The sequence below is a fragment of the Littorina saxatilis genome, linkage group LG1 (genome assembly GCF_037325665.1).
Source record: "Littorina saxatilis isolate snail1 linkage group LG1, US_GU_Lsax_2.0, whole genome shotgun sequence".
NCBI lineage: Eukaryota > Metazoa > Mollusca > Gastropoda > Littorinimorpha > Littorinidae > Littorina > Littorina saxatilis.
Window position 1 is genome coordinate 63,316,697 of NC_090245.1, and position 15,526 is coordinate 63,332,222.

A 15,526-nucleotide genomic window follows, 5' to 3' on the forward strand; every position below is an offset into this window, starting at 1 on the left:
TTCTTTATCGGAGAAGGTCCACAGTACTTTTGAGAACTGAGAGCGAGGCGTGATGTTTGTGATGGATGAGGGGAATTCCACCAAGGGCAGGCACGTACTTTCTGTGTTCTTGTCAGTAGGTGTTGCAAGACTATTTTTTTTTTCTTTTATGGCAGGTTTATTTGACATTCCACTGAAAGCAAAAGCACACAACACAGGTTTGCAGCTCTCAGTTGTAACATAGATGAAAAAGACATAAAAATGCCATTCTGTAGGCGTGCAATACATGTTACGATTGCATCTCCACAATCCACACAATATCTGGCACTAATGCCCCATTTTGACAGACTCCTGCAAGCTTACACCATCACCAGAAACTTAGCGATGTCCTGTAAACGTTCACTTAATCGGAAAGTCAACGAATCTTGGCGAGATACAAACTCGTTTTACCAAGAGAGCTACCTTAGCATTGATGATGTCAAGTTAAAGGCCTACTCCGCCTCCAGAAAACCATCAGTTTCAGATCGCAGACACTCCAGGCTTTGACATACAGTACAAACATCCTTTCATGTTGAACACCTACCGCTAGAGAACACTCTAGGTGCTCTCCATGGAGAGCGAGCATTTTTCAAAGAATGTATTTCGCGTGGACGTAAATGTAGCGGCATTCCGAAGCCTCGTTTTGGTGCTCGCCAGAACTTTTAAAATCTTAAGATTAAATTGACAGATTGTGAGACAAATATCGTTAAAACACAAACGAATTCGTTTGCCGTCAAGACTAAGTCAGCACTATTCAAAGTTTAGACATTTTCAATGTAGGTAGCCCGGATGTAGGTCAAGCTAGGTGTACTGTGTGTGTAAGATTCAGCCCTGCCGCGACAGGGCTATCATCACATCACATGACCTGCATCTTACCAAGCTCAAGCAGACAAAGGTTTTACGAATCGCTACAGTTTCTTTGAAGCAAACCGCCACTCGGTTTTTTGTCTCTGGCAGTCTGGTTTTTTTTGGTTTTTTTTTAAACCGTTGCATATGTCTTTTAATTAAAAAAACAAACCATATCAAATAAAAACAATACAAAGCAAAATAAAAAAAAAATCGTTGACAGTCATTTGTTGTATTGTAGATTCAAAAATACCATAACATGCTATTGCAGATCTAGAGTCGTTTTGAAACCGCAAACGGCTCAAGGCCATTTGTGAATATAGTGGGTCACACAGTACTGGGCTCCGATGGCTCGGGGGTTGAATAAACCACGAGAACTGGTGTGGGGTTTACGTGTGCTAAGAAGCCTCTCAAGTGACATGTATGTGTCATTAAAAGGTGTTGAATGCTATTCCGAATGTGTTTCATCGGGTTAGTATTGTTGTTTTTCTGAAAAGATCCCATCGCTCTGTAAACCTCATGTGAGGCGGAGTGGGGCTTTAACTGAGGAATGCATGAATTTTGTGAAGTTATTAAGTGTTTGATGGATATGCTATTCCCCAAAATTATTAGCAGTGTTAGTACAAGCTGTTGCTTATGCACAAATCAAAATAGAAGTTATGAAATGTGTAATGAAATGACAGATAAAACAACTTGCCTAGCACACGCGTAGTGAAAATGCTATCCGAGATGTAAACACATATTATTATGGTATTGCGAGCCTCCAACCCCGTAAAGTGCCCAACTAAACAAAAAGAGTCGCGAGTGATTCCGAATGTGAGTTCAAAATAGAACATTGTGTAATCTCTGTTTACCTTGTGTCTTGCCATTCCTTCCTCTCCTCTCCGATCCCTCCTCCCCTACCGCCGTATTTTTTTTTATGGCATTTGAAACACTGCAGACCCTTAAATTAGCTTATCAAAATGTAAAATAAAGGTGATACGACGAAATGCTGCGAGAAAAACGTAGCAGCAGTCTGTGGCCCTGCCACTGTACTGTGTAAATCACGTCGGGAAGGAGACACGTAATGAGCGCTAAAAATGCGTTGGACTGCACCAGGGATTGTCTTGGCGCGCCAGCTGAATGCCTAATTGGCGCTTACGAAATGATTCTTAAGCCACATGATCGCCTATAAACCGTCGGCAGTGAGGTAGGAGACAAGGGGGGATTTTTATGCTGATTTGCTCATATGAAGTTCCTTCCAGCGCCGACAGGTGCCTTATCAGCAGTTGATTAAATGTGATGCTTCCAAGCAAACGCTCCGAGTTTCTTCCCCTTCGCACACCCCAGCCCTCCTCCCTCTGTCCTCCCCCTTCCCTCTCTCTCCACCCCCTCAATTCCACTCTCTCTTCCCGGTTCCCTGTTTCCCTGACGTGAGAATTCATTACTGAGCTGCTAATGACTACCGGAAGGCCTGCCTGAAAAAAAATATCCTCAGATGAGTGAGGACAGAATGTCGGCAAGGAAAGGGAGGGGAATAATTCCGAGGGGAGGGTTGTTATTTGCTCGGTCGGCATCCTTGAATATTTTTCACCTGTCGGGAAAACGTTGGTTGCAAGAAAAGGTCGAAGACTGAACGAGGTTCCATTGGACGAGAGAGTGACGAGGGTGGAGGCACAATGCCGTTCGCTGAGCTGTATGTAAAGGGGCAGGTGTGTATGTATACCGTGCCTTACCTGCGATCTGTTGCCGTCGGGTCCAAATTCTCCAGAGGACGTATATTGTGATTGTTCTGTTCGCTACTTCGTTCGCCGAGGACGGGTTCTAATGATTAAGTATTGCCGCATAACCTAGCTTGATTATCATTAAACAAACCACCGTTTAATGATGAGATTAGTTAGTGTATGTGTGTGTGTGTGTGTGTGTGTGTGTGTGTGTGTGTGTGTGTGTGCGTTTGCGTGCGTGTGTGTGTTTGTGTGTGTGTGTGTGTGTGTGTGTGTGTGTGTGTGTGTGTGTGATTTAACGAACCTTGGAGGAAGAAGAAATTACCACACGAAGGAAGCAATGGATAAGATAAAGAAGAGCAAATAAGATTTCTCGGTCTTAGTCGAGGCCATGCCGGGACGTAGACGTTTACACAAATGTCCACTGGTGCGTATTTACCTAATCATATTTGTGGACGATACCCTACGACATATTCACAATCTCCGGCCATTTTGCGTTCCCTGCAGACACCATTAAGTCGCCATTCCTGAAGAAGTGCAGAGGTGTTAAGCGAGTAATAAATATTCAGAGGAACTTGTTCCTGTTTTATTAATGCCTAGTAGCCGGAGCATCGCCTTGGCTGGTATCTGAAGGAAGTGCCTGTGGGACTAGGGAAGCGCGACAGCTGTCTGTACATTTGACATACGCCTTTCATAAGTGGTCAACGACCTGTATGGCCGCGTTTCGAGTCACCGCCCACAGAAAACATCACGTTAATTAAATACACCCTATATTTTTGTGGGGCATATTTCGTGATATGACATAATTACATGTAGTAAAGTTGTGTTTTTTCAGCGTCAACTAAAATGGAGGGGTTCAATTTGCATGCGGTACGTACAGGAGGAAGCAGACACTCCAAACAAAGTATCGTTTAGAAATGGGAACATTTTGAAGAACTGGGCGTTGAAACTGTTAATTGTTCTCTTCAAAGTGTGGCAGTCGAAAGATGATGGGGATAGAGAGTGACCGCGACGTGACATGCCTGTGTGTTTTCGTGGCAGGTGATCTGGCGCAGGTCCTCTGACCCTAACCCTCTGACCATCGGTAAGAAGCGCTACGTGGACGACACCAGGGTGATGGTGGAACACACGCCGCTAGGGAAAGACTGGCATCTGCTCATCAGACAGGTGAGCTCACTGCATTCATTGTCCACGCTTCATTCTCTGAGATTGTTTAGAAGTGCACGTAGACCGCCGAACAGCACCGCTGTAGTCTATGCCTCTCAATCATGTGTCAACCATGCACTTTTCCCACAAAAGGCAGGCGAACATTATATGAATTATGTACATGATTATTGGAGGATTTTTTCAAGGCGATGTGCAAATCTTACGCAACACTGTCAAAGAAGACATTGTCAAAATGTACAGCTACTGCACTTGCACTGGCGAACGATGTCATCCATAATATGCGGCATATTCTTGGTAATAGATCTATTTTTGACAAAACTGTGTGTGATTTAAGAAAATCGAAAGAGTCTTCCGAACCCAACCCCTGCCCCCTTTAAAAGAAAGTAACAAGTCGCGTAAGGCGAAAATACAATATTTAGTCAAGTAGCTGTCGAACTCACAGAATGAAACTGAACGCAATGCCATTTTACTCGTAGCATCGTCAGGCCACCGCTCATGGCAAAGGCAGTGAAATTGACAAGAAGAGCGGGGTAGTAGTTGCGCTAAGAAGGATAGCACGCTTTTCTGTACCTCTCTTTGTTTTAACTTTCTGAGCGTGTTTTTAATCCAAACATATCATATCTATATGTTTTTGGAATCAGGAACCGACAAGGAATAAGATGAAAGTGTTTTTAAATTGATTTGGACAATTTAATTTTGATAATAATTTTTATATATTTAATTTTCAGAGCTTGTGTTTAATCCGAATATAACATATTTATATGTTTTTGGAATCAGCAAATGATGGAGAATAAGATAAACGTAAATTTGGAGCGTTTTATAAATTTTTATTTTTTTTTACAATTTTCCGATTTTTAATGACCAAAGTCATTAATTAATTTTTAAGCCACCAAGCTGAAATGCAATACCGAACCCCGGGCTTCGTCGAAGATTACTTGACCAAAATTTGAACCAATTTGGTTGAAAAATGAGGGCGTGACAGTGCCGCCTCAACTTTCACGAAAGCCGGATATGACGTCATCAAAGACATTTATCAAAAAAATGAAAAAAACGTTCGGGGATTTCATACCCAGGAACTCTCATGTCAAATTTCATAAAGATCGGTCCAGTAGTTTAGTCTGAATCGCTCTACACACACACACACACACACGCACGCACACACGCACGCACATACACCACGACCCTCGTTTCGATTCCCCCTCGATGTTAAAATATTTAGTCAAAACTTGACTAAATATAAAAAGCAATCAAAAACCAGACATTTCTCTTTTCTGCGAGTGAAAGATATCTTATTCTGTTTTTCTGGTGTGGTCTGTCACAAACGATCACGCTGTATTTGGTAAATGTTCACATAATTGTTTAAGGGGGACTGTCAGTGTTGTCATCATCTTGTCAAATATTCAAACTGTGCTGCGAGGTTTTTGTTCAGCCTGTTTTATTCGTTTAAATGATGTTTTTCTCTCTCGTTTTTACATTAATTTAGTCAAGTTTTGACTAAATGTTTTAACGTAGAGGGGGGAATCGAGACGAGGGTTGTGGTGTGTGTGTGTGTGTGTGTGTGTGTGTGTGTGTGTGTGTGTGTGTGTGTGTGTGTAGAGCGATTCAGACCAAACTACTGGACCGATCTTTATGAAATTTGACATGAGAGTTCCTGGGAATGATATCCCCGGACGTTTTTTTCTTTTTTTCGATAAATACCTTTGATGACGTCATATCCGGCTTTTTGTAAAAGTTGAGGCGGCACTGTCACACCCTCATTTTTCAATTAAATTGATTGAAATTTTGGCAAAGCAATCTTCGACGAAGGCCGGGGTTTGGTATTGCATTTCAGCTTGGTGGCTTAAAAACTAATGAGTGAGTTTGGTCATTAAAAATCGGAAACTTGTAATTAAAATTATTTTTTTATTAAACGATCCAAAAACAATTTCATCTTATTTTTCGTTATTTTCTGATTCCAAAAACATATACATATGTTATATTTGGATTAAAAACAAGCTCTGAAAATTAAAAATATAAAAATTATGATCAAAATTAAATTTTCGAAATCAATTTAAAAACACTTTCATCTTATTCCTTGTCGGTTGCTGATTCCAAAAACATATAGATATGATATGTTTGGATTAAAAACACGCTCAGAAAGTTAAAACGAAGAGAGGTACAGTAAAGCGTGCTATGAAGCACAGCGCAACCGCTGCCGCGCCAAACAGGCTCGTCACTTTCACTGCCTTTTGCACTAGCGGCGGACTACGTTCAGTTTCATTTTGTGAGTTCCACAGCTTGACTAAATGTAGTAATTTCGCCTTACGCGACTTGTTTTCTCTGTTTTACTGGCCTGTTTCAGACCGGCAGTTCTCCGAGAAATAATAGGTTTTTGTCATCGCCATGTAATTGTCATTGTGTTTTGAGTCGTTTTAGCTAGCTGTTGCAAGGGATCACTGCAAGTAGCTTTCTGTCACGAGCTGTATCTTATAACAGCTCTGTCTACAAAGATCCGTATCGATAGATTGTTAACAGATCACATGAATATTTGTATGGGAGGTAACCGAGGGAATATGTGAACATTGTCAACATTGCATAGAAATGGTATATCACTATGGAGAATATCTTTGCATGTGTTTATGATCCTTGTGTATCAGATATCCACCGTTTGCTATGTGATTGTAGTGTTACTTTCTTGTATTGGTCAAGATCGTTCATTAATGAAATACTTGTTTTTTAGATGTCCTGGGTAAATAATCATGATTATCCAACAGATGGTCGTCATTTATCTATCCTTTTCTTATGTCTTTCATGACGTTGAAGATTTGACCCATGACTGTTTTTCCCTTTGTGTGACCATGGGCCGCCCCAAAAAAATATATCTGTTTGTGAGCAATGGATGAAATAAGCTGCCACACAGAGGTGTAAGCTGTGATGGGTGTTCACTGTGTGTTGCCATAGAGAGGTGTAAGATGTGATGGGTGTGTGTTGCCATAGAGAGGTGTATGATGTGATGGGTGTATGTTGCTATTGAGAGGTGTAAGATGTGATGGGTGTGCGCTGTGTGTTGCCATATAGAGTGTATGATATGGCGGGTGCGTGTTGCCATAGAGAGGTGTATGATATGGCGGGTGCGTGTTGCTATAGAGAGTGTATGATGTGATGGGTGTGCGCTGTGTGTTGCCATAGAAAGGTGTATGATTTGATCGGTGTTCGCTGTGTGTTGCCATAGAGTGGTGTATGATGTGATCGATGTGCGCTGTGTGTTGCCATAGAGAGGTGTATGATGTGATGGGTGTGTGTTGCCATAGAGAGGTGTATGACGTGATGGGTATGTGTTGCCATGGAGAGGTGTATGATGTGATGAGTGTTTGTTGCCATAAAGGTGTAAAATGGGATGGGTGTGTGTTGCCTTAGAGATGTGTATGATGTGATGGGTGTGTGTTGCCATAGAAAGGTGTAAGATGTGATGGGTGTGTGTTGCCATAGAGAGGTGTATGTGAGGGGTGTGTGTTGCCATGGAGAGGTGTATGATGTGATGAGTGTTTGTTGCCATAGAGAAGTGTATGTGAGGGGTGTGTGTTGCCATAGAGAGGTGTATGATGTGATGAGTGTGTGTTGTCATAGAAAGGTGTATGATGTGATGGGTGTGTGTTGCCATAGAGAGGTGTAAGATGTGATGGGTGTGTGTTGCCATAGAGATGTGAGGGGTGTGTGTTGCCATAGAGAGGTGTATGATGTGATGGGTGTGTGTTGCCATAGAGAAGAGTATGTGAGGGAGGTGTGTTGCCATAGAGAGGTGTATGATGTGATGGGTGTGTGTTGCCATAGAGAGGTGTAAGATGTGATGGGTGTGTGTTGACATAGAGAGGTGTATGTGCGGGGTGTGTGTTGCCATAGGGAGGTGTCTGATGTGATGGGTGTGTGTTGTCACAAAAGAGGTGTCTGATGTGATGGGTGTGTGTTGCCATAGAGAGGTGTATGATGTGATGGGTGTGTGTTGCCATAGAGAGATTTAAGTTGTGATGGGTGTGTGTTGTCATAGAGATGTGTAAGAAGTGATGGGTGTGTGTTACCATAAAGAGGTGTATGATGTGATGGGTGTATGTTGCCATAGAGAGGTGTAAGATGTGATGGGTGTGTGTTACCATATAAAGGTGTATGATATGACGGGTGTGTGTTGCAATAGAGAGGTGTATGATGTGATGGGTGTATGTTGTGTGTTGCCATATATAGATGTATGATATGATGGGTGCGCGCTGTGTGTTGCCATAGAGGGGTGTTAGTTGTGATGGATGTGCGCTGTGTGTTGCCATAGAGAGATGTATGATTTGATCGATGTTCGATGTGTGTTGCCACAGAGAGGTGTATGATGTGATGGATGTGCGCTGTGTGTTGCCATAGAGAGGTGTATGATGTGATGGGTGTGTGTTGCCATAGAGAGGTGTAAGATGTGATGGGTGTGTTTTTCCAAAGAGAGGTGTATGATGTGATGGGTGTGTGTTGTTATAAAGAGGTGTAAGATGTGATGGGTGTGTGTTGCCATAGAGAGGTATATGTGCGGGGTGTGTGTTGCCATAGAGAGGTGTAAGATGTGATGGATGTGCGCTGTGTGTTGCCATAGAGAGATGTATGATGTGATGGATGTGGGCTGTGTGTAGCCATAGAGAGGTGTAAGATGTGATGGGGTGTGTGTTGCCATAGAGAGGTGTATGATGTGATGGGTGTGTGTTGCCACTGAGAGGTGTATGATGTGATGGGTGTGTGTTGCCATAGAGAGGTATATGATGTGATGGGTGTGTGTTGCCATAGAGAGGTGTAAGATGTGATGGGTGTGTGTAGCCATAGAGAGGTGTAAGATGTGATGGGTGTGTGTTGCCATAGAGAGGTGTAAGATGTGATGGGTGTGTGTTGCCATAGAGAGGTGTAAGATGTGATGGGTGTGTGTTGCCATAGAGAGGTGTAAGATGTGATGGGTGTGTGTTGCCATAGAGAGGTGTATGATGTGATGGGTGTGCGCTGTGTATCAGGTACGCCTGGATGACGAGGGGCAGTACGAGTGTCAGGTGGCCTCTATGGACAAGGCACTGCGCAGATACGTCAACCTCATCGTCAAACGTGAGTAGCCTGCAACAAGCAAAGGGTGCACAAACCCACTGGAATGCGAAGTCCCGTCTTTCTTAAAGTGTACATGACAAACAGCAACTACATGTGTCTTACTGGCGTGTCATTATTGGAGCAATAGCACGTGTACAGCAAACGTCATAAAGTCACAATTCACAAAGCTCTCCGGCTTTGCAGGGGTTGTATAACAAGGAATCAAATCCAGGATGGCAATCGCCTTGTAAATACAGTTTATGCATTATTTTATTAATTATGTACGCACGCCAAATGTCATATTTCAAACATGCTTTCTGTGGTGTGAGGTAGGCTCTGTATCTGCGATTTCAGGATAATCGTTCATGTCATTAACAGAGGCGCAAGTGCCATGACGGACAATCAGACAAATAGCTATAGGCAGAGAGAATGACAGAGAGACAGACAGACAGACAGACAGACAGACAGACAGACAGACAGACAGACAAACTTAAGGGAGAAAAAACGTTTACCCTGGTAGAATACATGTTCACACACGAGTGGAGACTACAGAGTATTTTCAACACAGACAAAGTCACATGCAAGAGGACTGCAAGGAAGGGAGTTGAGAACAGCATGCAGAATCAAGGCGGACTGACAAACATAAGCATGAGAAATAAATACCATATGATAGCGGGAAAATTACACAACTGATAAATTATGTGTTCTTGCCTATGTTTACATTATGAGAGACAAAAAACATGGTGTTACGTCTACTGCACTATTTCTTTGGTTCTCTAATCAGTGACGATTCATTCCTCCTCGTGTGAATGATCGTGTCCACCACCACATGTGGCCAGGCTTTCACAGGGAGTAATGGCGTCCCTCCGCTTGGACACATGTCCACTATCGACAATCCTCTATCTGCAGATGGTCATTTTTCAATGAATACATATTGCAGAATGACATCGGTGTCACTTAAGATTAACTTGAGGCAAGGGGGATAAAAAGAAAAGCAGTCATGTTGTTAATATTGTATGTGTCCAAGTTAAAGGATGCTGTTGACCCAAGTCAACACCTGGACACATCTATCGCGGGCAACAAGGTGCCTTTAATCTTAAGCTGATGAATATTAGTCAAGAAAATATACAACACAGTATACTTCAAAGGCTTATCTCATGTTTCCCTGTGTTTGTTTGACAGCTGGAGATAAAGTACCCACGGGGACTCCAGGTAAGAAAAATAGTGTGTGTGTGTGTGTGTGTGAGTCTGTGTGTGTGTGTGCGTGTGTGTGTGTATGTGTGTACGTGCGTGTGCTTGCGTGCGTGCGTGTATATATATATATATATATATATATATATATATATATATGTGTGTGTGGGTGTGTGTGTGGGTGTGGGTGTGCGTGCGCGTGCGTGGGTGTGTGTGTGTGTGTGTGTGTGTGTGTGTGTGTGTGTGTGTGCTTCGGGAGAAATGGGCAGGTCTAGAAGGAGGTGGCCGGTTGTAGGTCGATAAAAGTTGACTTGCGGATCGGGAGTCATGTGTACACACCAAAAGAAATAAAATATGACAGGGAAATAAACAAGGATGATCATGCAAAGCCATTTTTTTCTTTTCTTTTTTTTTTTTACATCGGATTCCTTTGAGCAAACACGTTAAGCCATGCGGTATGAAAGACATCTTGAGCTGACAGCTTTAAAGACTTTAACTGGCGTTGATAGACAGTCTGTTTACTCACACTTAACATTCCCACCTACATTAGAGCTCTGGGCCGCCTTACAGATCTGTTTAAGGATGCAGTTAAGTATTGACAGAGTGAACAGCCTGCTGAACAGTCTCAATCAAATACCATTGCTATGCAATTCAGCGCTGACAGAAACTGTAAATGATAGCTCAGTAAAGGTGGGGCATTGTTTGTTCTTTTAAATATCTTTTCAGGCGAACATTCGACAACGAGTGATAGAAAATGCAAATCTGTGCATTTGGCATACTGTGGTGTTCAGGATTTCAGACTAAACATGTGTTTAAATAGTCTAATGACATTCACGGTGGAGAGAGAGAGAGAGAGAGAGAGAGAGAGAGAGAGAGAGAGAGAGAGAGAGAGAGAGAGAGAGAGATTTCGGAGGGGGAGGAGAAGAGATTTGCTAAATCGATGAATATATAACCCATCCGGTCCACAACATGAGAACAATAGAACAACGACAAGAACGTAAGATTGTATTTCAACCCTGTGCAGTACACTAGGAACAAAGCTTGGCTTGAGTACAATCCGGGCAATATATTTAAACAAAAGGAAAATGAGAGTTTACAGGCACAATAAGCATCTCTAAATAAAAAAAGTAAAGAAACAATAACAATGAATATGTTTAGTTTTTTGACTGACTACAAACTGAATAAGTAGAGGAAGTGTATGAAACCAACGTCAGCTGTAGAAGGGCCGCATACAGTGACAATAACACAAGTGCAAGACAACTATAAGAACATGGTCCGATCAACAAACGTAATAGGCACAGTGGGGCGGTGAATCGGTTGACAGTGCACTCTGATACAATTCCACATTTTCAAACAAGATCGCTATAAACTGGATACTACTTTTGTGGTGGGGGATGGGGGGGGGGGGGGGGGGGGGAGCGAGGCCAAACGCGTATTTGCATCTAAGCTCCGTGCTGTAGCATCATCTTTTTCGGAAGCGTATGTTTGTTTGTTTTTAGCAGAGGTCTTTGATACGAAGTATTTCAAGATTTCTCCCAAGAATGCTTGTCAGGACTGTTAAGAGCTCCTTCGCACGAAACGGACCATAATTATTACCTCATGCGCAGTGCATGCATGGTTCTGTTTAAAATCAGTTAATTGTTGTTGTTTTTAACAATACTTGCTCTCAGCTCAACGTTCGAACATGGAATTTAGCAAAACACCAAATGTACCTTCTCCGGTCCAGCAGGAGTCCTTGACACTATACAGTTCTATGGAACTCAAGCATTCTTGGCCTTATTATCCCCAATCGACATTCCAACCCAGCAGCGTTCCGCCGACATCAAATGGTACCCGGAGATTACAGACACAGACTATTTCTTCGTATTAATTAATGTACGGGGGGCTTTTAGTCAAGCATATCAAATCGAAAACATCAAAGAACAGCCGCCCGACGCAAGTGATTGATACTTTCCTCCTTTCCTTTCGTAATGTGTCCGAGGGAAGAAGGTTTTAATGGAGTAGGGCGGAGACGCAGTACCGTTACAAATGGCACTCCATCTATACACGCTGTGTTTACTGTGAACACACGGTCCTTGCTTGATGTTTTCCTCTAAGCGGTCGTCTGGTTATACATTCTGAAATTAGAAAAACCAAATACACTGTCAAAGATAACGCGTTTTCCTTGTCTTGGACAATCAGAGAGCAATTTCTGTGTTTTTGATCCGCAGACATAACGCAATTTGTTTGTCGTATACTCTCAGAGATAACGCAACTTCTTAGTCTTAGACTGTCAGTGTCTTGGACCTTCGGAGGCTCATCAAACTCGTGACGCCGATCCCAAGTCCCGTAGAACCAGCCATTTTGCCAGTAAATATCCAAGCCCCCACCCCCACTTCTTGACGTAGAACACCACGCTTGCTCTGTTCTACTTTTTTTTTAATCCTTAAATGTGTGAACACTGCTGTTTTTCGTTTGCTTCTCTCTACGTTGGTTCATGTCTCAAGAAAGCGGTTTCAGATATCACAAAAAGATTAATCTAATTTCACGTCAAAGGCAGTATTGATTTTCTTTTTTGAAGAAGATCGTTTTATAAACAGAAGAGGGGTCGCAGCTGGAACATTTCGGGGAGAAACAAATATACCAACTTTCTCCGAATCAGCTGATAGTGTGCAAACTTTTTTTTGGTTTTTGTTTTGCGTTTTAATTTTGTTGTTGTTTTTTGTTGTTCTTTTGTTTTAGTTCCTCTGCACATAAACCCGAGTGATCGCTGCGAGCTTGAAACACTTCTTACTCACGTTCTGGCATGCAGTTACGTGTTGAAACAACGCATGTACTACCAAGCCATAACGGCATAAAGATCACACTGGCATTACCGCCGAAGCTCCCCCCTCCCCCTCCTTTCGGATGGGTGTTGCAGAATGAAATACGCCAAGCGTTAGCAATAGATATGCATGATTCTGTTTGCACTAAAGTACCTCTGTGATGATGTGTGAGATAATGCAGCTTTTCGTGGTAATTGCGTATGTACGCTCCGGAGATTTGTTGCTCATTGAGTCATGGCTTTAAGAACTAAAACTTTGTGATTGTTGTCTCACAAGTAATCCTGTATCTGAGTTGGGTTGAATGGTTGTCTGAATGGTTGGTTAGTTGGTTTGCACAATTATTCCAGACATGTGGATAAGACTCAAGCATCTAAGATTGCTGTGCAAATGCACACTCATTACAAAGGAAGCACATGCTATTTTTTCAAAGGGCGAGCGCTGGTATGGCCAAGCGGCGTGGCTTGGGGCCCACTCGTTGCTGCACACTTCACTAGCCAGGGAAATGAAAGAGGAAATTGAGTGTAGTTGTGGTCACTCTGAAAGGAGGAAATTGAGTGATATAGATGTGGTCACTCTTGAATGAAGTGAGCACTGACCCTTCCTGACAGGCTATTTCAGGAGAGGCCCAGAGTCGTCGTCTCACGTGTAAGATAGTACACACCCTTTTCACGCAATCGGTTTGAAGCACAGTTAAATAACTCAAAATTGTGGTTTAAGTCCCTTGTGAGACTGCACATTAATTACATTTCCGAAATCGTTTTAAAAACTATTTCATCTTATTCCTTGTCGGTTCCTGATTCCAAAAACATATAGATATGATATGTTTGGATTAAAAACACGCTCAGAAAGTTAAAACGAAGAGAGGTACAGTAAAGCGTGCTATGAAGCACAGCGCAATCGCTACCGCGCCTAACAGGCTCGTCACTTTCACTGCCTTTTGCACTAGCGGCGGACTACGTTCAGTTTCATTCTGTGGCCTTACGCGACTTGTTAACTTTAGTTTTGATGTGTGTCGACTATTGTATCAGTTGTTAGGTCGCACATTTACGCACGCAAGCACGTACACACGCACACAAGAGCACACACACACACAAACACACACACACACACACACACACACACACACACACACACACACACACACACACACACACACCGTGTGTGACAAAACAAAAATGTACCCTTGAATTGACGGGCGAGAAAGGAGGCAAATGTATTAAATCTGTGGATAAAAAAAGTAATCAATATGTCTTCCCTTTTCAGCCTGAGGTCGCCTATATCCCCAATTGGCGGGATTTTCTGGCCATGTTTAGTTTTTGTTTTGCGATTCATGAGAAGAGATTTCATTGATTGTGAATAAACATGACGGGAAATCGACAGTTTTGCCAGAAGACATTACTTGTCGTGGCCTGTTCTTGCTGCTCGTTTTGCTTGTATGTATCAGAATAGGGAATGGTGTAAAGATTTGCATTAACAATTATCATTCTTTTGGGAAGTGAATCTGCTGGCGAAAGACCACCGTAGAGAGAGCTTGGTAATTGGAGTTGTGTTTCTGTTCACAAGACAGCTTATAGTTTAAAAGTGTCAAGTTTGTAAACGCTACTCATGTCACTTTTTTGAAGACACACCTGAAATTTACATTTCTTAGATATTACTTATACGTATTCTTTTGTGGATAATGCATCTACGTCGTGTTCTTACCTCAATGGAGTCATTGATGAAAGATGAAGATTACTAAGAGCAGAGGCCACTGGGTGTGTGCAGAGATCCACATAGAGGGCGACACATACGTAGAGAAGAACAGCGTGATCCGACTGGTGTGCAACGCTACGGGAGAGGAACACCCGCCAGACGATATCGACTGGTTCCTCAACGGTCAAAAGCTGCTCTCCGACTTTGCTTACCAGGTGAAAAGCAAACACATCACATATTACAAACAAGAAGCAAATGAGAAAGATATGCCACGCCTGTCACCTCGTCACTGCCAGTATCAACTGTCTTATTTGACTCATCATCGTGGCCGGTGTCGTCAGAAATAAAAATGCAAACAATTGTTTTCCCAGCAGATTACAATGGGTCAGGTAGATCGTACGCCCATTTTCATATCGTTGAATATGTGAAAGAAACAATTAATAAAACCGTCGTTCCACTGTTAAATGGAAAAGAAAAATTCAATCCAGTGTTTTACCGTTTGAGTACAGAAATAGTAGCTGATAAACCCAGTGTTCAACCACTTAGATGCAGAAGAACAAGGTTACAAGCCGATGTCCAACGTATGCCGCTGAAATGCAGGAAAATGACAGTGACTTCAAACGTCCTACCTTAATTGCAAAACAAGGAAGATTGGGTGGCGACACTGCTGCACGCATGGCTGCCAGACGTCGCAGCCTGCATTCAGCACGTTGGCAGGAGCCCTGCTATCAGCATGTCGCTACCTTATTATTAGTCTCAGTACACACACGTCACCCGCTCACTATAGAGAGAAGAGCAAAACACAGGAAAGATGGCGAATGTGACTTGTAGATCGAGGTAGGCAAAGAGACAGGTATACACATAAACATGTCTCAAGCTTCTTTGTTTATGCACGTGCCAGTAGTGCGTGCATAAGGGGGCAGGTGCACTGATATTTAAAACATAATCAAAACGTCAATCCATGTTTGAATAAAGGCTGGTTTTCAACGAGCTACTAACAATGATTTTAAGGAACTACAACTGATGACA

General features: G+C 42.6%; 1 protein-coding gene across 2 annotated transcripts in view; it reads left to right on the forward strand.

The window, feature by feature from the left end:
* LOC138976013 (opioid-binding protein/cell adhesion molecule-like) overlaps positions 1-15,526 on the forward strand; it is a 217,196-nt gene that overhangs the window by 163,406 nt on the left and 38,264 nt on the right. For both annotated transcript variants that reach the window (XM_070348806.1, XM_070348811.1), the window contains exons 4-7: positions 3,609-3,734; positions 8,744-8,831; positions 9,993-10,022; positions 14,570-14,712. In XM_070348806.1, coding sequence (XP_070204907.1) covers positions 3,609-3,734; positions 8,744-8,831; positions 9,993-10,022; positions 14,570-14,712 — 387 coding nt within the window. The remainder of the gene's footprint in view (positions 1-3,608; positions 3,735-8,743; positions 8,832-9,992; positions 10,023-14,569; positions 14,713-15,526) is intronic.